The 24,052-nt window shown below is 45.3% G+C and overlaps 2 protein-coding genes across 5 annotated transcripts in view; both read left to right on the top strand.

Moving 5' to 3' along the window:
- Nucleotides 1-9,244, top strand: part of DPP9 (dipeptidyl peptidase 9) — a 35,342-nt gene extending 26,098 nt beyond the window's left edge. For all 4 annotated transcript variants that reach the window (XM_066635251.1, XM_066635250.1, XM_066635249.1 and 1 more), the window contains exons 17-21: nt 366-512; nt 1,559-1,711; nt 5,270-5,412; nt 7,226-7,337; nt 7,858-9,244. In XM_066635251.1, the coding sequence (XP_066491348.1) occupies nt 366-512; nt 1,559-1,711; nt 5,270-5,412; nt 7,226-7,337; nt 7,858-7,950 (648 nt within the window). In that variant the 3' untranslated portion in view covers nt 7,951-9,244. The remainder of the gene's footprint in view (nt 1-365; nt 513-1,558; nt 1,712-5,269; nt 5,413-7,225; nt 7,338-7,857) is intronic.
- Nucleotides 9,245-13,513: 4,269 nt separating this feature from the next.
- On the top strand, nt 13,514-22,566 carry LOC136659280 (procathepsin L-like). The gene is made up of 5 exons (XM_066636416.1): nt 13,514-13,604; nt 15,722-16,005; nt 18,497-18,665; nt 20,077-20,191; nt 22,173-22,566. Exons 1-5 carry the CDS (start codon nt 13,514-13,516, stop codon nt 22,270-22,272), a joined length of 759 nt encoding a protein of 252 aa, XP_066492513.1. The 3' UTR covers nt 22,273-22,566.
- Nucleotides 22,567-24,052: the final 1,486 nt, after the last annotated feature.

The following is a 24,052-nucleotide window of genomic DNA, read 5'->3' as shown; positions in this document are numbered from 1 at the left end:
TGATGGCGCGAACATTGTAAAAAAACTCTGGTAGATCTCCGGGCCTTGCTGGGTTTCAAAGTAGCTCTCGAGTCAAAAAAGTGTGAGCACCCCTGCTGTAGAGTTTTGCATTTACAGTAAAGCTGCTGACTCAGTCTGAGCCACCCTTCAATCAGGCACAGACTGAGTTGCCCTTGATCCCTACTTGGCTTCAAATCATCAGTTCTTACTGCATGATGCTTTATGAATGATAGTGGTATGAATTCTCTTAGGTCAGAGGAATAGATGGTATTTGAGAATGATTCACTGGGAAGTGACACTACTGAAGAGGCTACTGGGGGAAGTTACACATGAATGCATCCCCCCTTTTCTTATCTACTTTATAGGTCCAGTTAGTGAATAACTCCTTCAAAGGCATCAAATACCTGAGGCTCAACACGCTGGCATCCCTTGGCTATGCTGTGGTGGTGATAGATGGGCGAGGATCATGCCAGAGAGGCCTTAAATTTGAAGGAGCTCTTAAAAATCAAATGGTAAGCCCTTGTTCTGCCACATTGGTCCAACTATGTGTCCAGAACCAGACAATTCAGAACATCAGATTCTGAAATAGTTGCCTTATGGCGCAAAAGGCTTATATTTCTTGCTGTGCACTCTGCTTGATACTTTGAGAATGTCTGCCTGGAAAAGAAAAAAAGTTTCTAGCTCTTATGACTGAATTTCAGTCTATTCCAAATTTGTGGACAGTGTCCAGTGACATGTCAGGAACCAAGGAGAATGGAGCAGACCACTTTTGGTTAGTGGATGCGGAGCAAAGTACCTCCTTGCCCTGCCACCTCCCTGGCCAAGCAGAAGCACAAGATGGTGTATGTAGATTGATTTCAGATTTAATATGGGTTGTGGAGAGTGTACACAGCTTTACTGTGTTCAGATGACTTCATGTGACCAGCTGTGCAGTGAATTCATTGTATTCCCAGGACCCCAGTTTTAATTCCTGCCTTCTGGTTCTCCTTCACTAGCTCCAACACCTACTGCCACCTTGCTTCTCCTTCTGCCCTGAACTTCCTCTGACAATTCATCTTGTCGTTAAAGCCTTTGTATCACCCCTCAGTCTTCATCCCCTATTAAAACCAAACTTAAGTATAAGTAACTGAATATTTTGCTTATGCTTTTGCCTCCATCTCTCCCTCTCTCAAAACATAGCCAGCAAGCTATTGTGGGCAAGGAGTTGTATTTTTAATTGTTATGCTCTGCCCTACCTGAAACACTGATTCACCCCATCAAATAATCTGAAGTGCAAGCTTTTTAATTTGTGTTGTGGCAGCTTCCTGGAAGATGAAAATTTGTATTCATAGCAGCAACGTTTCTGGTTAGAAAACAAAAATAATTAGTAATGGTTGATTCCCCCTTCTGCCCCCCCAAGGTGGTAGCCCTCCAATTTGTACCCACCTGATTTGCTAAGCTTTGCAACCCCAAATGCTCATTGGCTCAGGGTGGGAGTCGTTATGATGGGGAGAATGTGAGCTCAATATTCAAAGTGAGCACATTGCTCACATATGCTCTTTTCACTATGTTCTTCCAGGGTCAGGTAGAGATTGAGGATCAGGTGGAAGGTTTACATTATGTAGCGGAGAAATACGGGTTTGTTGACCTCAGCCGCGTTGCCATCCATGGCTGGTCTTATGGGGGCTTCCTTTCCCTTATGGGGCTCATTTGTAAGCCTCACGTCTTCAAGGTAAGTGTGCAGTTGGCTCTGTCTGTACAGCATTCTACAAATCTTGGGGCACTTAAAAATATTGTTGTTGTATTCACCTTCCTAGGTTGTAGCCAGGGCATTAGTGTTCCTATTTTACAGACTGGTGCACTGAAAGCTGAATAATTTGCTCAAGGATGGAAAGGTGAATCAGAACGCATGTCCTGGTCTTCTGCTTCCAACTCAACTTGGGGTGTTGCTGATGCTGAGATTTTTGTGACTATCCGTTTAGAAAATGTCATGCAGTTTTAAAAAAAACAAAGTGTGCCCTTATTTTGCCTAGACCCTCCATGCTACTTCAAGATTAGCTGCCACGCTAAATTCAGAATGAGAGGGTTCTTGTCATTCCTAGGCCTTTCCACAGCCCAAGGCACCTGACAATGCTTTCAAAGACAGCTTGAGAGCTCAGTGACAAAACTCATGCTTTGGAGGCAGAACTTGTATCTCTGACACTTCTAGTTTTAAAGGATCGGGTTTAACCAACTTAATTTCCTGAACGTGGTGGTGATGATAAAGAACCTAAGGTAGAAGGAGAGGGAGAGGCCCTGGAGGTCAACTACCAGTCAGAGGAGACATTACTAGATGAGATGGACCAATAGTTGAACTCTGTATAAGGAAGCTTGGTGATCTCATGCAGAACACCCTGGGTTCAATCCCTGCCATCTCCAGTTAAAAATATCCTGTGTAACAACTGAAAAGAGGCCTCTCTCTGGCTGAGTTCCTGGAGAGCTTCTGCCACTTGTAGCAGATAGTCCTGGGTTAGATTGGTTGGTCTGATTCTTTATAAGACAGTTTCTCATTCACCGCCCCCTTAGGGCAGCAGTCTCCAAACTGTGGTGTGCCGAAATATTCATTCTGGGTGCAGCGGTGGCAAAGCCTTACCATTCTGCCTGGCGGCCACTGTTCATCATACCCAATTTTCACTGAAACTTGTGTTGGGCAGTCTCTTCTGCTACATGTCGCCCCAGAAGGCTCTGTGCCCCAGTTTTATGGGGGAAGCAGCTGCTTGGCCTGAGGTTCTGCGAAGATTGAGTGTGACAGATGGTGGCTGCCGGGTGGAATGGTAAGGTTTTGCCACTGCCATGCTGTGCCTGAAATGAATATTCTGGTGTGCCAGATCCGGCCAGCGTGCGCAAGTTTGGAGGCCCTTGCCTTAAGGCAGAGTTGCCCAAACCCTGGCCCGGGGGCCATTTGTGGCCCTCGGGGACCCCCAATCCAGCCCACAGGGAGCCCCAGTCTCCAAAGAGTCTCTGGCTGGCCAGAGACTTGCAGGAGCCTGCACTGACCTGATGCAGCTGCTCTTGGTGCAAGGGCTGACTGTTTGACCTCTTGCGGGCCAAGGGCTCCCTCCGCTGCTTGCTGTTTCACATCTGTGAAGCAGCAGCTGTAGCAAATGAAAGTCCGGCCTTGCTTTGTGTAAAGTCTTTTATAGGCTGTGAGCTATCGCAAAACCTTCAGGTCTCAAGCCTTGAGCTATTGCAAGCCCTTCCCCCCCCTTTTCTGGATTGATTTTTATGTTTGGTGAAAGCACATCCTGACTGTTCCACGTGCCTCATTGCCTCTGAACTGTTTGACTTCATATGTTTTGTACTTTTTCCTGGGAAGGAGGGGTGTGGTCAGAAATTTTTTTTTGTGCTCCCCCTTTACTGAGATTGAGACAACAGCTCCATCATTCACATTGAATTACAAAGTTCATAGTTCTCATGTGTTTTTATCAAAGCATGCCTGTATTATAGTTCTCATGTGTATTATAAACTCAGTAAAATTCATTTATTCATATAAATTCCGTCTCTAATATATTCATTTATGTAAATTTATTTAAATTTTAAATGTAAATTAATTATTTTTTCCCTGGTCCCCGACACAGTGTCATGGATGATGTGGCCCTCCTGCCAAAATGTTTGGACACCCCTGCCTTAAGGGAACATGAGGTGACTTGAAGGCTGTATATAGTCAAACATCTGATTTAGGACCTTCTTTTTAATTACATTTCCTGTAGGTGGTGGGGTGCCAGGGTCAGGACCTAGACAACCAATGCCATCCCAAAACCCACCTCATCTGTTGCTGGGGTATAAATTGTAATGGTAGCTGCTGCCATAACCCCAAACAAGGGAAATCCAGCCTAAGGAAAATCCTTGGAAAAATTCTCCCTTGCAGATAACCAGTGTAAGAAGAGCCCTGCTGAATCAGGCCATAGGCCCGTCTGGTCCAACTTCCTGTGTCTCACAGTGGCCCACCAAATGCCCCAGGGAGCACACAAGACAACAAGAGACCTCATCCTGGTGCCCTCCCTTGCATTTGGCATTCTGAGGTAGTCCACTTCTAAAATCGGGAGGTTGCACATTATACACCATGACTTTTAACCCGTGATAGACTTTTCCTCCAGAAATTTGTCCAATCCCCTTTTAATAAGAACATAAGAACATACCAGAGACCCTTAAAATTTGGAATCCCTTTAAAATCCAGACAGCGGCGGGATGCAGATGGTCAGAGACGTAGAGCAACAGCTGTCCTCCAAATGACCTGGGATGAGGTAGCTACAACAGTAAAATAAAGAGTGTTGTCTTAAAGCGGTGTTAGAAAAGGAACTCATTAGAAAAGGAACTCATGCTCATTAGAAAAGGAACAAAAGAGAATAAACGAAGCACCTGCAAGGATGAGGCACTGGGTAGCAAAGGGAAGGTTTTGCAAAAAGTAGGCACTGAGATAAGCTAAGCTGAAATGCAACAAAACACGAGTTTCAGCTAGCTGGGCACTTTCTTTGCCCTAAGTACATGTGCTAGTGCAGGATGATAGTTCTTATGCCCATAGATTTGGGCATCCAGTAGATGTGGGACTTTGGTCCCACCTATGAGCAAAGCAGTGTGTGAGACCCTGTTGTTGACAGCTGCTGGACGTTAATTTCACCTGTTGGTGCTGGCTTGAATATTCTTCTCTTCGAAATTGATCCTGTGAGCTGGCTCACAGCCAAGTTCTTTTGTTACCAGTCAATTGGGGAAGAGGAAGGGCAAGCAGCAACAGATGCCATAGCAAGGTTTGATCTGAGTGACTCAATACCCCCTTTAGGATACTGATCCTAGTGGGATAGGGAAGTACAAAATTGGTGGGGGGGAACAGGGACTTTCACAAACGTTTCTTGATGGGAAAACTTGTTCTTTGCCACAGAAAAACTACCAAATTTTGGAGTGTTGCTTCCTGAGCATTTCACCTTTTCATTTATAAACAAACAAAAGAAAGCTTCTAGGTCCCATGGCTGCAAAGACAGACTTGAAAGTGGGTGAGCGATACTTGCTGAAGTTTCAGCAAGGGCAAGGCAAGCTTGACAGTGGACAAAAGTGCTAGAACTTCAGTGTCACATGTGGCTGTCTTGCTGCTGTCCATGTGCAGCAGAAATGGAATAGTTTGTACCAAAAAAGTTTACACATGTGCCTATTATGCACGTAGCAAAAATGAACTTGCTTAGTGCAGTCTCCTTTTAAAGATGGTGTAAACACAGACCTGAGCATAAGTCCCACTTACTGTTTTGCTTTTAATGCCTAGGTTGCTATAGCAGGGGCCCCTGTCACAGTCTGGATGGCGTATGACACCGGATACACGGAACGGTACATGGATGTTCCAGAAAACAACCAGCAAGGCTACGAAGCAGGCTCGGTGGCATTGCATGTGGAGAAACTCCCCAATGAGTAAGTGTGAAGGGAGGCGGTAGTGTGTATGTGTGTCTGTCTAGCTGTTGGTGGTGGGGATTGTCTTGGTATTATTCTTGACCTCCCTGCAGCCTGTGGTCTTAGTAACACTTTAGTCTGAAATATTTATAAATAGCATTCTTTGCCAGAAAATGGCACCTGAAGCAAGAACAGATAACCCCTCCATCCTAAAACCACTCTCTGCTTTGCATAAAGAAAAGGCATCATTTCTCCACTTGTATAGTGATAAGACTGTTACATTGTTGGAGCGTCTCGTATCACTTCATACTTTATATATTAAACTTTTAAAAGTGTATATCCCGTGCTTTTCCTTGTGCCGTTAGGGTGGCACTCGGTGCAAAGTTAAAAACAAATACAAACGTCCCAGTATAACTGAAAATAATCTCAGTACTGCCAAAAACAATAAATCAATAGAAGTGAAATCAGATCTGAAGCAGCGGATAGAAGCATCCTGAAGTGCAACTCCCCATATATAGTCCTAAGTGAAACAATTCAGAATTTTCGCACCTCGGTTCTCTGCATGATGTGTAAATGGATGTCTCGGATCTCTGTGTTTCTCAGAAACACCTGGGCACTCTAGGAAATGGGATGCTCAACTAGATGGACTTTTGGTCTGATTTGGTAGGCTGTGGCAGGCATTGGTGAAAATAAACTGCAGTTAGGTCACATCTCTCCAACCTGGCCTTAAAATCACATCCATGCACTTCTTCCACTGGGGTCGTACAGTTTCAAAAGTTAACTTTTGCCTTTGTCATCTTTTGAGATGCTAGTTTATGAGAGGAAATTAATCTACTGAAACCTCTTGAAATATTTTGTTGTGCATAACTCTGCAACGGAAGGTACTGGAACCACATGGGTTCTCTGTTTAATTGCCTTGTTTGTGCCTTGCCTTGATAAACGCCTTTCTTCCTGAATGACATCTTTACACCTCATCACTTTACAATTAACCCAGTTCATAAGATTTCCCATGAAGATCTCAAACTATGTTTCTCAACTAAGATCTCAAACTGAAATATCCAGCCTTGGGGTGCATGAATTTTTTCCATGATACTGTCATAGCTATATTTGAACTGGACTTAACCATCCCTTTTGTCTTCCCAAATTTAGTTTTACAGAGCCCAGGCTGATTGAATGATAGTACTTTTGCACAACTTTTTCTCACGTTGTACTCGTTCAGTTTTAATAAATCTTCTGGATTTGTTGACTAATAAATACTGCACTGCTTTAGAGGTGTTAAGTGAATATTCCAATGCTATAAATGTCTTCCTTTTATCATTCATATTAAAACCTAACACACTTGTGTTAACCATGTTCACTTCCTCACCAGTGGTTTCTCCATATTGAGCAATAAGCTTCATTCCTCCAGGTTGTGTTAACATCAAGCCCAAAGTCATGTTGACTGCTTAAAACTCAGAAGTTCCTCTTCCTGCTATTTATGCCTGGCTGCAGAGCTTAATTGGTGCTGTTCGATCCCTGTTTCCACTCCTCTCCCTAAGATGCTGGTTGCTTAAGTCCCGCAGACCCAGGGCTTGAATTATTGCAGAATGGAGAAGATGGGAGGTTTGCCCCCTTGCCTTTTGTTTTGCCCGCCCCCCTAATTTTTTGTAAGTCAGCTACCAGGGAGGGGAGCATAACTTTGCTACAATTGGTAATTGGGCTTGTGGACATTGAGTGCTCACAGGACCACACCTCTCTCCTATGCAGCTTGCTCCTGGCTATGCTCAGACACCCCCCTCCCCCACACACTCTCCTTGGTCATCTGTCAGTGATGCCCTTTGCCTTTCCCTCCCAGGCCCAACCGCTTGCTGATCCTTCATGGGTTTCTGGATGAAAACGTGCACTTTTTCCACACCAATTTCCTGATCTCTCAGCTAATCCGGGCTGGAAAACCATATCAGCTACAGGTAGGAGGAAGGGGATGGAAGTGAGATGGAGCAGTCTTTCCAAGTCATATAGTTCTATTTGGGGGGAAGTTTGGGCATCAGATAAATGCAAACTAAATGCAAACACAAACGTATTGTGTGGAAGCATCTTCATGGCCATTTGTAAACTCTGAACTTAAAATATTTAAAATTCTTCACCAAGAAGCGTTGAATTATGTGACCTTTTAATTTGTTGCTTTGTGTAACTTGGTTTTGCTAATCACAGGGAGAGGCTTGGCACTGCAAGCCTTGCTCTCATGTAGTCAAGCATGTCTTCACAATTGTAAGAACTTAAAATGTACTTTTTAAAAGCACACCATTATTGGGAATCTAACTTCTGAGTTCAATAGTGTTTCTGCACAGCCATGCAGAAACATGCACAGAGTAGCATGCAAACCTGGGTTTTGGGTGGTTATTTTAAGATCTGGAGGGGTGATTTGCAGTGTGGACAGTAACAGACTTCTAGGTCTTTCTGCTTTTTGACTTTTCCTTTTGTGTGCAGATCTACCCCAACGAGCGACACAGTATTCGCTGCCCTGAATCCGGGGAGCACTATGAAATCACACTGCTGCACTTTCTCCAAGAATACCTCTGAGGGTGGAGTCCGCCTCGCCCTTGCGGACACAGATGGCTCACAGCTCTGCTCCAGTTCCCTCGCCCCTTGGCAGCCTTCAGATCCAGAGCACAAGTCGCCTTGTCTGTGTGTCTCTTCTGCACCAGTTGTGTTCAGAATTAAAGAAGAAAGCTGGGACTGCCCTTGGATGGCGCAGCTCTGTCCTTGCTCCTCTAGCCTCTCCCTTATGGTTTTTCTTCATTTCTCATGCCCCCCCCCATATATGTTTTGTTTGCTGCTATTTCTTTGTGCTGGGAAAAATGACCAGTGCGGCGCCCCCCCACTGTTGCATTTCTGTGTACATTTCTCTCTCTCCTTGTTCTTTTCCTTCCCTCTCTCGTCTTTTGAGTTTCCTTGCAAGAGACCTTTTTCCTTCATTTGGAGATGGAAGAGTCCTGTGGAAGCTGCCTGGAAAGTGGGGGGGGGCACATGAGGGCAAGTAGAGAGAAAGAGAGACTTGACGCTGGCGATATCCGGCAGGCTTCAGCCCCGCGCCTGCTGCTGTTGCTTCCCTGCTGTGTGATGCACTAAGAAACTGGGAACTCTGGGGTGGCAGAATGGATCCATGTGGAAGCATGAGGCACTGATGTTTGGGTTCTTTCCACTCCCTTTGTCCTTAGGCACCATTTATTTGGAGAAGGATGGGCCGCTGGTCAGTGCTTGCCAAGTCAGAAACTGCAGTGGCATCTAGATCGGTGTCTTTTTTCTTATGTGTTTTGCATTGCAAGATTTATGCAACTCTTCGTCCTTCCCTTCTCAGTACTGTATCTCCCTCCTGTCCCACAATCCTCAGTCGTTCCGTTTCCACATCCTGAGCTGTCAGGTGTGCCCTTGAAACATAGGTCCTTGGTCCAGTTCTCTGCAGGTCAGCGACTGTATTCCTTTGCTTGTCCTCTCTGGGCAGATCTGCGCTTGCTCTTCCCCCTTCTCTCCTCCCCACCCTGCTGTTCTTGGATTGTACCTGGTCCGCATGAACTGCAGCTTAGGGAGGGCCTGGGGAGAGGAGCTGGGCTGGAGTTCGCCACATCTTTTACCTCAGGGGAGAGCCTCCCTGCCCGCTTGCTCATGCCTTCTCTCCCTGCCTCCCCTTCCCTCCTTTGGGGTGGGCAAAATTTAAAATGAGAAGCAACATCAACTGGCCTGAAACATGAACCACAAACAACTTGCCCGAGTATCTTAAGTGCGTATTATGAAAAGAAAATATTTTTATGAATTCTTATTCTTTTATAATTATGAGTGGTAAGATGTAGTGACTCATTAAAATATTGGAAACTGGTGCTCTGCTGCTTCCTTCCTCCTGCTGTGGTTTTATTTCTTTGAGCTGCAGGCAAACAGGTGGGGGGGAGAACGAGTCAGAAAGGGCTTGTTGGTCAGGATAGTTCCAGTGATTTTTTTTCCCTTGGAATTCTTTTTTTGCCACCATATGAGAGAGATCTGTCATCTCTCAGTCAAGGAGGGATGAATCCTGTGAATGGTGGGGACCTCTTTCCGTCTGGTTCGTGTTGGTCCATCTAAGCCAGTACACAGTACACACAGGCTGGCCATCGGTTGTTCAGGGTTTCAGATTGAAACTTGGGACCTCCTCACCACTGAACCATGGTCCTCTTCCTCCCCCTTCATGTGGCAGGACTTTCAGAGACTTCTTGAGCCTCCAAGGGGCAGAGAGGGCTCCACTTGGCATTTTATCCTGACTCCCACTGGGGTATTCTTGGAGGTTTCCTCCCTCCCCCTCCGCCCATTTAAAGTAGCATATAGATGATCCGGCCACAGTGAAGCTGCCTTTGGAGGAGGTCTGAAAGTTGCAGCTGTCCCAAAATGCTGTGGAGGTGGTGGTCAGCATGAGCATATCATGTCAATCTTAACAGAGCTTCATTGCCTGCTACTGAGTCCAATTTAAGAGGCTGGTTTGGGTCTTTCAAGCCCTCAGTGGCCTGGGAACTGGGTATCCATTAGTGATTCCCAAACTCTTTGGAGGCCCTAGAAGCTGCTGCCTGGTTTATAAATGCCAAGAGGTGTTGCTATAATGGTGATGGGGCAGCAGTGCTCCTCCCCAAGTAGGAGCTTGTTTAACCAATACATATAATCTGCTGTGTCTGTTCTGAGTCCTAACAAAAATTGGGTCATGACCCACTAGTGGGTCCTGGGCCCTTGGAGAACCACTGCATTAGACCATTGCCTCCAAATGAACCAATAGACCATTAGACCATTGCCTCTGAATAGTGGTGTCCATTAGAAGAGGCCCTTCTCTGAATGCTGCTGCTGTTTCAGGTTAGGTGGGTGCTCCCGGAGAGATGGCTTTGTCAGCAGTGGTGCTCAAACACAATGATGTTCCTTTGTGAGACACACTCGCTTGGCCCTGTTCTCTCTTTTAGACACCCAAGCAAAACCTGCCCTGGGTCTCTGGAAGCTTTATTGGACTTTAATAGTCATGTGTGTGTGTGATCCTTCCTGGAATCTGAAACTGGAATTCTGTTGTTGCTCTGCTGCTAGTTTTCTCCATCTCCTACTTTGTTTGGTATTGATCATCTTCATAATTTTGTGGTTTGCATACTGTTGTTGGCTGCCTTATGACCTCAGTAAAAAGGCAGAAAATAAGTAGGAAGGTGGGTGCAGGAAGGCTGCAGCCCAGTGTGAAAAACAGTGCCTTACAGCCATTGTGGCTCTCACCATCCTTGTCCTCAACTATGTTTTTGCAAAAGCAATATGTTGGTGCACTTTCTGGGCAGACTGAATTGTGCAGTCAGCACCACATCCTGTAGCTTATCTTTCCTGCTGTGTTGTTGGCTCCAATAACTGTCTCATCTCTGTAATGTGGTGTGTCTTTTTGTCATAGTTTCCAGTAGTTCCAGGAAGCTGCATTGTGTAAACTGGCTATTGGGAGGGGGATTGTGGAGAGGAAGTAGCACTCTTTGGGGGCAGTCTCTCCTGATAGAAGGCACTGGTAATATTCTCCCAGGGAGACAGGTGAGACAAGATCCTTTTTTCTAACCTTTTCTGCAGGCAAGAGAGGTAGGTTGTGTGGATGAGTTTGGAAGGCAGGGGTGGGACTGAAAGCCATCATTCAAGTGCCTTTACCTAAACCTAATTCTTAAAAGAAAAAGACAAATGTGAGGGGTTTTCTGCAATTGGGAGTAGTGCAGAGCATAAACAAGTAGAGTTTGGGGGAAGGATCATGGCACAGAGACAGAGCTCCAGTTTTGTATTCTGAAGGTCTCCTGTTCAGTCCCTGGAAGCGTTTTCAAGTAGCGTGAAAGATTCCTGTTCAGTGCAGACAGTTTAATTCACCTGTTTTGACTGTAAATGCCCATAAGGGCATTGGAAAATGTGCTGAATCTCCCTGGAAGATTTAATGAAAGTACTTAAACAGAAGGCATGACAGCTTACTTTTCATCACTCTTGTATCCTGCCCTCCTCAAACTTTGAATGGGGCTGCAGCTCAGTGGTAGAGTCAGTTGTGCTGAGCTGGATTGACCAAAGACCAAACTAGATGGAAAGTGGCTTTCTATGCTCCAAAAAATGGCTTGGATGGGTGGGACTGTTTAATGAATGTGAGGGTGATGCAATGGAGCAACCTAGAAGATGGAGACCTACAGTGGGTTGCGGCTCAATCTCCTGTAGTCTACTAGTCCCAAAGTCTCTTGGTCTACACCTCCTGTTCTTTAGACTTACAAATTCTCAAGTACTCTCACTACTTATGGTATCTTTACTCTGTCCTGGATGGTCCTGAGTTTTCACTCCTGCTTAAGAGCAGACCTTGATGTGTAGGATCAAGTCAAGATGCACCTAGTTCAGCCACTATCAGTTGAACGGCATTGTTAGTGCTAGAATGTATATTATAATGCCTGATTTCCCTAAAGACTGGAGCTCAGCACTTTCTATTGATCTCAAGTTTCAGGCCTTGTCACTTGCATGCAGAGAGAGTTGGTAGCTGGATAGAAGGGAGAGCCATTCTAGGTCTGAAAAGGATGCACAGGATCGTGCATGAGAGGAAGTTCCGTATGGAGACTGCATGTGATTCTGGACAGCTTAGAATGGGGAAGGTGGTGTGGAGTGTTGCCTTACTGAGATGTACCAGCTTGCATGCATCCACCAGGCACACAGGAGATTCCTGCAGTTCACTTATGGGCAACACTAAATTATGGGGGGGAGGGGGAGAAGATTGTTGCCTTTGTCCCTTGCTTGGGGACTGTCTGAAGCACCTGTTTATTGATGGAAAGTGGATGCTGGATGAGACAAAATCCAGAAGGACCCAGTCATTTAATGTATTTTATATAGTGGCATTAATAATTGTAAGGAAATATTAATGCAGTTGCAAAAGAATATCAAAGAGCAGCAGATACTTGGTGGTTGGGTATTATTGTTGAATTCAGCATGCACAATGACCTGAATGTGCAAGGGTAAAATAATGTACTGTTCAAAGCTCTAATGGAGGGTACAGGAAGCTGTTTGCAGATTGCTTTGGACCGTTTTCTTAATGATAGTTTTTGCAAAACATCAATTCCACATCCTCTTCGGCAGACTTGCTGTTAATGTGATGGAGCAAGATGAGCGTCTGGAAAGTTGGGGGTGGGGTGGGTGCAATAGTGGGGCAGCTTTGTAAAGGGATCTAGAGAGGTGGTTTGTAATAGGAAGGTGACAACATAATGGTTTGTGGCTGAGGACAGAGGGTAAGAAAGGTGCTTGCTGGAAACAACACTATGTATGTGTAAATTGAAAAAAAATTTTTTAAAAACTATTTATAAAGCACTTAAAATGCCTAAGTGCTGTATAGACCTTCTTAAAAAAAAAAACAACACACAAAAACAGTTCCTGATTGCAGGCTTGGCCATCTAACAGACTGTTATGGTAGAACTTTCTATCTCATTCTATTTGTTATGTGTCAAATATACAGTATTTTTTACTATTCTGACTGTGGTAGATGCTTTGTAGAGGCTTACAATTTAATGCTGTGAAGACCAAGGCAGATGTGTAATTCATTTCCTCTGTCTAGCCCCACCTCTCCCCACAGCAGGCTTAAATAATACCATATCAAAAACAGTAGCAACTGCTATAAAAATATTGAAAAACATATTGAAAAAGTATAAAGCACTGAAAAACAGAACAGCCAATTGCACTAGAGATCAACGTTTGTCCCCCACTGTACCACTTCGTATGGCTCCCCTACTGGAAGTACCACTGGACGTAACTAGCGATGATGTCGTTGCTAGTTACTTCCAGATTGGGAGGCCAGATGTAATGCACCAAGCACTAGTAAGACAGTGAGAGCAGACAGGAGGGCTTTTTTTGAGCATGCTAAAAGCACACGCTGGAGTTCTGCCCGCTTAGTTGAGCTTCCTATAGCTGCTTGTCACATTGTATTGCTAGTCTTACTGCCAGGCAGTGGAGTGAGTTGGAACTGCCTGGCAAGAATTAATGGCCAGGAGCTCCTTTTTTACCACAGTGATGGGAGAACTTTTAAATAAATTCAGTATATAGTCCTCTCTGAGGAATGGTTTAAAGAGCTTGGAGGATGTTTAGCCTGGAGAAGAGAAGACTAAAAGGCAACATGATATTTGCCTTCAAGTCTCTGGAGGGCTTTTGTGCAGAAGAAGGGGAGGACTTGCTCTCTGTGGCTCCTGAGGTCAGGGCTAGAACCAGTGGGTTGAAACTACAGGGAAGTAGTTCTAATCTAAACCTGAGGAAGAATTTCTTAGCTGTCTGGCACTGGAACAATCTGCCGTGTGCAGCAGTGGGCTGTCTCTTCTTGGAGGTTTCAAGCAGAGGTTGGATGATCACCTGTCAGGGATGCTGTAGTACAGCGTTTCTTAACTGTGGGTCAGGACCCACTACGTGGGTCTTGTAGCACCTAGCTCAGCCACCATTGGGGATATACTGGATTCAATGTGCCCTGACTCAACTCATGAGTCATAACAGGTGGCTGATGTGACTCATCCTGGAACCACTTAGAGTCATTTTTTACTTTAGTCCGAGTCATGCGCGACTGCAGAAAAAATGCTGGTGGGATGTTGTGCTGGAGTTCTTATTTAATACTCCCCTGATTTTCCCATCTCATCTGCGGTCAGCGATGAGTTGGTCTTTCACTTCAACCACCATTTTCATTTCAGTTATGTAAACAAAAGCTGTGCTGTTATTTGAGTGAGTGCAGAAAAACGATTGGTTCAATGCAAACTGAGTCACAAGGTCTGAAGGCATTCCTCTTCTCCCTCAAGGAAGCAGCCTCCCCCCCCCCATTTGTCCACTTTCTTTACTCCCTCCCTGGGCTTGTATCTCTTTTTTCCAGCCATTTGTTCCTATTGTAACACCCCCTCTCCCTCCATTGGGCTCCTTCTTCTCCCCTTCTTTGTCCAGAAAAATAAATCAGGCATCCATCATTTGTTCAGTCATCCATTCTCAGGATGGTCAAAAGCCCCGCCTTCTTCTGGTTCCTCCCCCTAGTCATATAGCCAGCCCCCCCCCAAAATTTAAACCTCTCTTTCCCCCACCTCCAAACTAACCTACCCTCCTCTTCCCATCACATCTGCTGCTGCAGCCATTCTGAATACCTGCTTCTAGATTGCCCCATGAGGTCTTTGGCACAATGCTGAAATAGTGAAAAAAGTAAGCAAGCACACAGACGCACACAAAACCAAGTCACAAGCAAACACAAAAGAGAGACATGACTTAAGTTGAGTCTTTCTTAAATCACCAAGTTGGTGTTGCCTGTGAACTCAACTCAAGTCATGGAAAACACTTGTTTTCACTACTCCAGTAGTCTCCAAGTTGAGTGTCCATCCCTGGGCACCACTGAAAAAAATAGCTGAAAACACAGGTACAGAGTGGCCGGTCAGGGTGGGGTGGGGCGGGCCCCTGGTGGCAGAAAGGCCCTGAATAGGCTTTGCCCTGAATAGGTGAGAAGATGGGACGCTAGAAAGGGGAGGGCTGTGTGGTTGGAGAAGGATTCCAGTCTGTGTTCTGCTTTGACTTTGAGCTGGAAAGTTTGAATTTCGAGCTATGCAAAATAACAGCACAAGTATGCTGTGACCTTTGAAAGATCATGCCTTAAGTTTGAAGCCTAAATTGATGTCAGTTCTGGCCACTACATTACTTCCAGGTTAATGACATCACTTCTGGTGGGTCCCATCAGATCGTCATTCTAAAAAGTGGGTCCTGGTGCTAAAAAGTTTGAACCACTGTTGCCTGCAAGGGGGGTTGCACTAGATGACCTCTGAGGTTCCTTCAAGCTCTAGTATTCTGCAATTCCGGGTGAGAATTCTAAAAGTGTGGTTCTCCAAGATGTCCTGACTGTTTCAAGTTGAATGCAGCAATGGCAGAATTCTTCATTTTCCAACAAAACCTTTCACTCATTTGCAGACTCTTTCTGTGGAGAAAAAGGTCATCATGACAGTATTCAGCCTTGGTCATCTCTTTCTCCCCTTCGTTCCCCATATTCAGACAATTGCTGCCTTCTGCCTCTCTCTTCCCCTTTCAGTATTTCTGCCTGGAGGGGTGGGGGGTGGAGGAGGAAGATGTACATGTGGAGAGAGAATCTTGTCCAAAGATACAGAATCGGTGAGAACCAAGATCGCCCAAATCCAGCCCAGTTTACTGGATTGTATTGGTTTCCTTTCATCCCATCATTAAAACTGAACATCCAGCTTCAGGGACAGTCTACCATTGAATAGTAATATTGAGAATAGACAGTAGGAAAAGGGCTGTTGCCACCTGGACTGCTTGCAGCCTTCTCCAAAGCATCTGGCTGCCTGCTGTTGAAAAGAAACTGGAGGCTATGGGATCTCTCCATCTGACCCAGCAGGGCTGTACTTCTCTTCACAGGGTCAGTGTGGGGCTTGTTGGGCATTCAGTGCCACTGGAGCCCTGGAAGCCTTGGTCTTCAACAAGACCGGCAAGCTGGTTTCGCTGAGTGAGCAGAACCTCATTGATTGTTCCTGGAAGCTGGGTAACCATGGGTGCCATGGAGGGTACATCACCCGGGCCTTTGACTATGTGCATAGTAATGGAGGCATGAACTTGGAGCTTGCCTACCCCTACGTGGAGAAAGTATGATATGCGAACAAGTATGCGTGTCTTCCAGTGTTTTTGATTGCACAGAACCCACTGTTTGTGGGGCACAGAACTTGGCATCCCAAATACCGTACTGCTGTTTTGGGACTTAACTTGCTTTTCTCAAAAGAAAACAAAAATTGAGGTTGCAATTTGTATCTGAGACTTGCACTGGGCAAGAGGGAAAAAGTTGGATGACAAGTTGGGTGGGGAGACCTGGTACAGGCTGCCAGTTATAGTCTGCTACACACTCTCCTGGTGAGTTTATTGGACTCCTGCAGTACACTGGTTATAGCATGGTGGCTCAGAGCCTGGTCTGCAAGGCCTTGGTTTGAGACCAAGGTGCAAGGCCTCTGTCGGGACTCACTTATTGGCTTTAGGGAAACCACCGTCTGACAGCCTCAGTGCTCCTTCTGCAATACAATTTCAAAATGTTGCCTTAAACCAAAGGTCGAAGGCTGCTTGTGCAATTTGCATGACGGTCATAGAGAATTACAAAAATCAAACACATTGAACAGCAGACAAAATGCAATGCATTTGCAATGCTCTTTGAGTCTGCAAAGCACATCCCAATGTAATTGTCTCAACAGCTCTGCAAGGTAGTAAGCAGGCATGACCATCCCTGCATTGCTGCTGAGCCTGAGAGGGAGCAGCTTGCCTAAGACCACCTAGAAAGTTTATACAGGTGAGATTCAGATCAGAGAAGTCCCAATTTGCAACTCAGGCTCTTAGCCCCCCAAACTACACCAGCCCTCCAACTGGTCCAACTAATGGAGAGACCAATCCTATGCATGTCTACTCAGAAGTAAGTCCCTTTATATTCAATGGGGTTTACTCCCAGGTGTTGCCCTTGAACCCACAAAGGCAGTGTGAGGTTTGTTACCAGGAGTGCTAGATCCCAATTTAACACTCTGAGGGAAGGTACAGCAGAAAACAGCTTGTTTATTGCTGGTACCAATGCAAGGAGGCCAGTTGCCTGAGATCATGCGCAAGTGTAGCTAGACGCAGCTAACTTTTAATACTCGTTTCAAACATAGACAGGCATAGAAAAAGGGTTCAGTAAAATTCCATCCTTGCCACACTCAAACACCCCCTTTACCTTCCTATTGGTTGTTGCTTTGGCAAGATAACACAGACCAGCTCTGTCTGGTTTTCAAGCACTAAGGCACTAGAGCAGTGATTTTCAATCTTTTTCATCTCATGGCACACTGATAAGGCACTAAAATGGTCAAGGCACACCACCAGGTTCTTAAAAATTGACAAGGCACACCATGCTGCCAATGGGGGCTCACAGCTCCCATTGGCCCTATTAATAAATGACCTTCCCCCAAATTCCTGTGGCACACCAATGTGGCACGGCACAGTGGTTGAAAATGGCTGCACTAGAGAGTCAGGCACTGGGCCGGGGTGGCTCACAGCATCTTGCTAACAATCATTTTAGGACCAGTGTCAGAACTGATGTTAAAATGGCGTTACTTCCGTTAGAGTTTAGTGAGAGCTCTTGGCTCATGGCATCACAGGTAAGTGTAGATACCATCTGGTGGCCTGAGTAAGGACATGCTTAGCCTGCCTTCTAAAGGTCAAACTAGATGTAAGATTCAAAAGAATACTAGCCTACCTTACAGGGTTGTTGCAATAATTATTTTGTTACAATGTATGATGATTGCATTGGATGGTGAAAACCACTCTGTAAAAATGTAACTGAAACTCTAATAATGCAATCCTATGCAGAGGTAAGTCCCATTGTGTTAAATGGGGCTTACTTCCAGGAAAGTGTAGGTAGGATTGCAACCTAAGTTTGGGAAAATGAGCAGGATAGGATATACACACCCACAGCCCTTAAGACTAGGGGTCTTTGAAAATTATTTTTGGAGGGGGGGGGCAGATCTTATGATTTGGAAAAAAATGAAAAGGGCAGAGAGTGGTGTTATGTGTTTTTATTCTGTTCTCATTTTTATTAATTTTAGATGCTTTAAAGGTGTACTGGGTAGGTGAAATAGCAGATGCAGTCACTGCATTTCTAATTGAAAAAGTAATCTATTTTAATTTCTGGAAAATATCTTAAACACCAAAACGAGGTGTGTTGTGTTTTTTTTTACATGTTTAACAAACACAAATACCTCTGCTTATGACCAATGGCTCTCAATTCGGACGTACGAGCTCTCCTTTAGGTTACTTCAAGCTAGATTGTCACACTCCAAGAGCAGGGTCTTTTCTGGAATAGCTGCTTTAATGGCAAATTCTTGTCAGATCTACCTGGCTATGTCTGCCTTAACCTGCAGAAAACAGATTTATTCTGCCCAGTGTTGGGGGACTGACTGAGGGAGGTGTTGGTGTTGGCTGCTCTTATGATTTGGTAGGAATTTTCAAAGCATTCCAGTTTGAAATGAGCCCTCATTGGTCCTCTTGAAGGTTCTTTGCAGTTGAAGTTGGTCTATAAATGAAGTAAGTCAATAAAAGCAAATTTGACTTAAAAGTATCTTTGAAGGACGAATCCAGCTGTCATTTCAATCCCCGGGACCGGGCAGCCAACTGCACATCTCTCGTGGTGATTGAAGAAGGAAGTGAGGCTGCCCTGGAGCAAACTGTGGCAATAGTTGGGCCAGTGTCTGTTGCTGTGGATGCCAGGAACTTCATGTTCCATTTCTATCAGTCAGGTAAGATGCTCTATAGAAGAGGAGAAAAACCAAATATCTACCGTTGTTATGCGTAATAATATGGGGCTATATCGATGTATGTAGCACGTTACAAGGAATGAGAAGACAGGTCCCTGCCTTGAGGAGCTTACACTCTGGATAGCAACACAAGGGAGACAACAGAGAAAGGGAAAGGAATGAAGTTATAGCAGGAATGGAGGCTGCTAGAAGAGCGAGTATTCCTGCATTTCAGGATCTGCCACTCTGTGCTCCACTTCTGAAGAAGGGAGTATACCCAAAACATGACACCTCATTACAGAGGTTAATTTAGCATAAATGAGACTGTTGTCCAGATCGGGTTGTGACTTTTCTGGCCATTGCCCCAGCCTCGCCTCTCCATTGCTTCTTTGCACTCTCATCGACTCCCTTCTTGAGTCAGTTGGCTGCTGTCTTGTCACCCAGTTATTCTGCTGTCTCTCAGCTGAATATGTATTGAACGGTCTTTGAGGTGATAAATTGGTGCTAGCAGTATGCCTGTGGTCAGGAGCAGCCCATTCATGAGGACAACTGAAGCAGTCACCTCAGGCAACAGATTGGCAGGGGGCGCCCCCTTCTGCCTGCCTGCTTGTCTCCATTGATCCTCCTCTTCATCTTATTTACCTCTTTCCACTTCCTGGATTGGAAAAGGAAAAGAAGGATAGAGCAGAACTAGAGCAGAGAGGAGAGTGGTAGGCTAGAGCAGGGGTCTCCAAACATTTTGGCCAGAGGGCCGCATCAAATATCTGGCACGGTGTTGAGGGCCGGAAAAACATTTAAATATAAAATTTATATAAATAAATTAGAGATGGAACTTCGATGAGTGAATAAATGAATGAGTGAGCTCATTCATTCAAACTTTCTGGCCCTTAGAACACCCTCCAGATGCAACCAGAGCACAGTTCCAGTCATGTTCGGCCAAGTGGGCCAGAGGCTTTCAGGGGACAAGAGGCTGGCCACGGGCTGGATTGAGGCTGCATCTGGCCCCCGGGCCAGGTCTGGGCTAGAGTGTCAGAGGAACAGAAGCTGGCACATAATCAAGTAAGGAGCGTCACTTGGTGTGCCACCTCAGGCACTAGAAGGACTTGGGCTGGATTTGCCTGTGGTGTTTGAGCTGGAATGGTTCTTTCTCACTTCGAAGTTGTCTTTCATTGCCACACCACCAATTGCTTGAACTAGCAACAGCCCAAGGTGCTACATGCATTTTTTTGAGCATAGATATGTACCCTCCTCTCTACCATTTTTTTTTCTTGTCATCCAATATCAAATGCCTGGATTTTGGGGGTGGCAAGGCTGGGGCAGTGGCAGAGATAGTGTGTGAATGTATCGGGGAGTTTGTATTCTCGATTATCTCTCTCTCTAAGCCCTTCACCTTCCAAACATCTCTTCTGTCTAGGAATTTTTGATAGCAGCTGGCGCAGCCAACTGGTGAACCATGCCATGCTGGCCGTTGGCTATGGCACATTCCAGGAAAATGGGAAGAACACAGATTATTGGATCCTAAAGAACAGGTAACAGAGAAGGGAGTTGGGGGGCCATGGCAAAAAGTTGCTTGGCATAACAGATCTGGTGGCCTGTCTCCAGGAATGAGATGCCAACCAAGATAACTGGGTGATGGGAGGGCAACTCTTTCTCCATCTGAAGGCCGTGATACCCCATGTAGGAAGGACAGGCTCTTTGGTTTAAGCCTCTGAGATCTCAAGTTCAATCCCTCATATTAAGTTGGCCTGGAGAAAAATGGTTGGTCTGAAACTCTGGAGAGTCAGTGCCAAACAGTATAGAAAACACAGACTCAAGCTAGACCAACGGTCTTGTTCAGTAGAAGGCAGCTTCATATGGACCCTGTGTAAGGTACAGGGGGTCTTGGACCCTCTGGGGGTCTTGGTTTGGGTGGGGATCCTGGCAGTGGGACTCCCAGCACAAGTGCAGCAGAGATTGCTGTTCCTTAGCACCACAACCACAGTGGATGGCCAGAGAGTGGTATTGCAGCTGCCAAATCAGCAAGAAGGGCAGATGACATGGGGAAACAATAGGGCTCCCCCTAGACTTGGGTAACTCCTGACTCAGTATGAGCAACTCATTACTTGGAAACAGATTGAGCTGCTCCCAGACTCTCCACTTACTTGCTTTACAGTTGGCCTGATTGGAATTTGCCTCTCTAGATTGTCAGTCTCTGACATCCAGAGTCAGAGGCTAATGGCATATCTTGACCAACCTTAATAGTGCTGGGTCTTATTTTGTTTTTTCCAAGGAGTTAAGTGGCAGAATATTCGTGGAACAGAATAAAAGATACAGCAGGAAATGCTGCTAAGGTGGGGCTAAATATGGCCCCTTTCTTGCCTGTCTGAGGGGATCAGACACCCCTTCCAGGCAGGAGCCCTGAGGGGAGACATGCTACTTTCTGGCAGCAAAGAATCTTGTGGCATAAACTTTTGAGATCCAGAGTCTACTTAGACAGATGCATGAAATGTTATCCTCAGCAGAGAGAGAGAGAGAGAGAGAGAGAGGATACACACAACAGAGGGTTAAAAAAAACCATGACATGCAAAGGGCAGTGTAAGTCTGAGCTGTTTTTATGCAGATGCAACTGTTTTCCAGAACAGTGTCACTAGGGTAGTATGTGTGTGGGGGTGGGGGTCGCATAGGGTGACGCCCAAAACTCTGAAGCCCAGCTGTACCTGGACCAAGGCAGCCCTGGCCTCAGCCTTTTGGTATGTCTGTCAAGATGAAAAGGGCCAGGATTAAGCCTGGGAAAGCAGTGGCTGAAGGATGGCTGAGAGACTTCTGTTGTATCTGCTGCAGCTGGAAAAGTCTTTGGAGCCCAGTTCTACCAAGTTTCCCAAGGTGGAGCCCAGGTCTACCAGCCCAGTAGTCCTGGCCTCCCAGTTGGTCCACCCTTTGACTTTTGCTCTCTGTGAGGTCAGGTCTAGTCAACAAGAAGGAGAAAGATGGCCGGTTGGGCAGATCAGGCATACCCAGAGCTCTGGGGGTAGATGTGGTCTATGGGAGTGACACCATGATGAGTGACCTCACTGGGTGACACCAATCCTAATGACATGCTTGAGAACAGAGTGACCTCTGACCAGTCTCTTGCCTTCTCACCCATGTGGTGTGAAATGGGTCAGGGCTGGAGCATACGTTTTGTATGTAGAAGACTCTTAGCTTCAATCTCTGATATTTTCAGGTAGGGCAGAGGAAGATCTTGGTCTGAGATCACAGAGAGCTGCTGCCAGTCATTATTGACAGCACTGAACTAGATTGTCTTCTGCTGCCAAGTTCAACTTTGGTCAGTTTCCTATATTCATCTGTCCCACAGAACTCAATGAGAGTTAGTAGGAGCCCCAGCTGTTCCTCTCTCTAGATCCTTTAGCGAGTCATCTAGGAGTTCATATGCCATTGCTTCAAAGAAAGGCAAGCTCTGCTAAACACATGGCCCCCTAGTAAGATATATCTCTTGACCTTCACTCTCCTTTTGAATTCACTTTCCTGCAGCTGGTCTGAGCGGTGGGGTGAACAAGGTTACATGCGATTGCTGAAAGGAGTCTATAATCGCTGCGGTGTAACCAACCAAGCAAGCTACCCTGTTGTTTAACCAACCAAGTGGCCAGGATCTCTGTTTTCCCGGAACCTTTTCAACTTCAGCGTTTTCAGTTTGGTGACTTACTAAGCTGCTGCTTCAAATTTCATGGTGTTTGGCAGAAATGAAATCTTGTGTGATTCTGGACTTCTCTGAAAGCTGGTCTGAATCTGATGGCACTGTGTGCTTTTGCATTGAGAAGATTGAATTTGGCCACTGTTTTTAATAATTTTAAAATTCCAGAAAGTTAGTGCATAAATTTGTGCTGCAACACCACTGTGGGACAAGGTATCCCTTATTTAAATAAATAAATGCTGCCTCCTCCCAACCACAGCAGCTCACTGAATGAAACACATAAAAAATTGACAATATGAGGGGAGGCCAAAGAGTTCTTACCCTCACCATGATCTGGATGTGCTAGGGATCTGAAATTTGGTCTGCTGACTCTTCCTTCTCTGCATATACACCGCCTAGGGCCACACACTTCTCAAGCCTGTTGAACAGTTCTTTAGCCGTAGAAGGCTGTAGATCTGGAGGCAAACCAGCTCTCCACAGCAGTAGCGACCTTCTCATAATTGTGGAAACTTCTGCCCCATAAATGTTTCTTTGTAGTTAGAAACGGGAAGAAGGCTGAAGGTGCCAGGTCAAGAGAAAATGGGGATGGGGCAGGGGTTCAGAACCACAGTTACAAAAGTGACTGTTCTTTGCAGCTAGATGTACAGGTGCACTGTCAGCTAGCAGCAGCACACCTTCTGACAGGCAAACATCTCTTTTTCATTGATAACATCCTGTACTTTTTGTAGTAAGTTCCTGTAGTATGCCCTAGTTATTGTCAACTCTTTTGGTAAGTAATCTGTCAGTATTGCAAATTTGTGGTCCTAAACCCCAGACCACATGACCCTGCTGGTTGACCATATGATGGACATTCCTCACCACACACAGCTGACTTCTCTTCATGGACTGTTTGTGCAAATTTCTCTTGAAGATGGAGGAACCATATCATGGTTTGATACCCAATTTTGTCCAGCCTGAGACCTTCTCCTACTCTTGTTGTTCTAACTCCGATTGAATAGGACTTGTAAAGCCAAAAAACTGGCATGCATATTATGAAGGTCCCCATCTTTAACACTGCAAAATTACAGATCTCTAGTGTACCTACACTATTGTGAGGGTAAGAACTTTTAGCCTCCCCTTATACAATAGTGGAAAAACAAGATAAAACATGGCTGTAAGACACTCCTATCTCATGAATAATCTAAAACCTTGTGAAATATCCCCCCTTAAAGGGTCCTCTGGCAGTCTGAATTGAATCCAATTCACATTGGATTCAGAAAACACTTCCTGTCACCCAAAATCATGCTCCCCTAAACTATTTAAGCTATGAGCGGGACTGAAACCGTTTAAAGCAGTGTTTCTCAAACTGTGGGTTGGAACCCACTAGGTGGGTCATGAACCAATTTCAGGTGGGTCTGCATTCTTTTCAATATTTTATTTTTAATATATTAGCCTTGATACTACCACGGTATGTGACTGCATCTGGGGAAATGTTACAGACCTGTACTTTAACAGGTTACTGTGTATATGCTTTTAACAATGGTAGTAAATGGGACTTACTCCAGGGTAAGTGTGGGTAGGCTAGCAGCCTAGTATTGTTAAAAATTTTCTGGCTTGATGATGCAACTTTTGGTCATGATGTCACTTCTGGTGGATCCTAAACCCACTAAAAAGAGAAACACTTGTTTAAAGGATTTTGGAAAGGGAAGAGAATTTCATTGGTACACCAACCTTACTTTAC

The sequence above is a fragment of the Tiliqua scincoides genome, chromosome 8 (genome assembly GCF_035046505.1).
Source record: "Tiliqua scincoides isolate rTilSci1 chromosome 8, rTilSci1.hap2, whole genome shotgun sequence".
NCBI lineage: Eukaryota > Metazoa > Chordata > Lepidosauria > Squamata > Scincidae > Tiliqua > Tiliqua scincoides.
This window is presented reverse-complemented; position numbering and strand designations above follow the sequence as displayed.

Coding starts and splice junctions, on each gene's coding strand:
- LOC136659280 (XM_066636416.1), top strand. CDS start 13,514: ATGATATTTGCCTTCAAGTCTCTGGAGGGCTTTTGTGCAGAAGAAGGG. Junction 13,605..15,721: donor TGAGGTCAGGGCTAGAACCA/GTGGGTTGAAAC, acceptor GCTGTTGAAAAG/AAACTGGAGGCTATGGGATC. Junction 18,666..20,076: donor GTTCCATTTCTATCAGTCAG/GTAAGATGCTCT, acceptor TCTTCTGTCTAG/GAATTTTTGATAGCAGCTGG.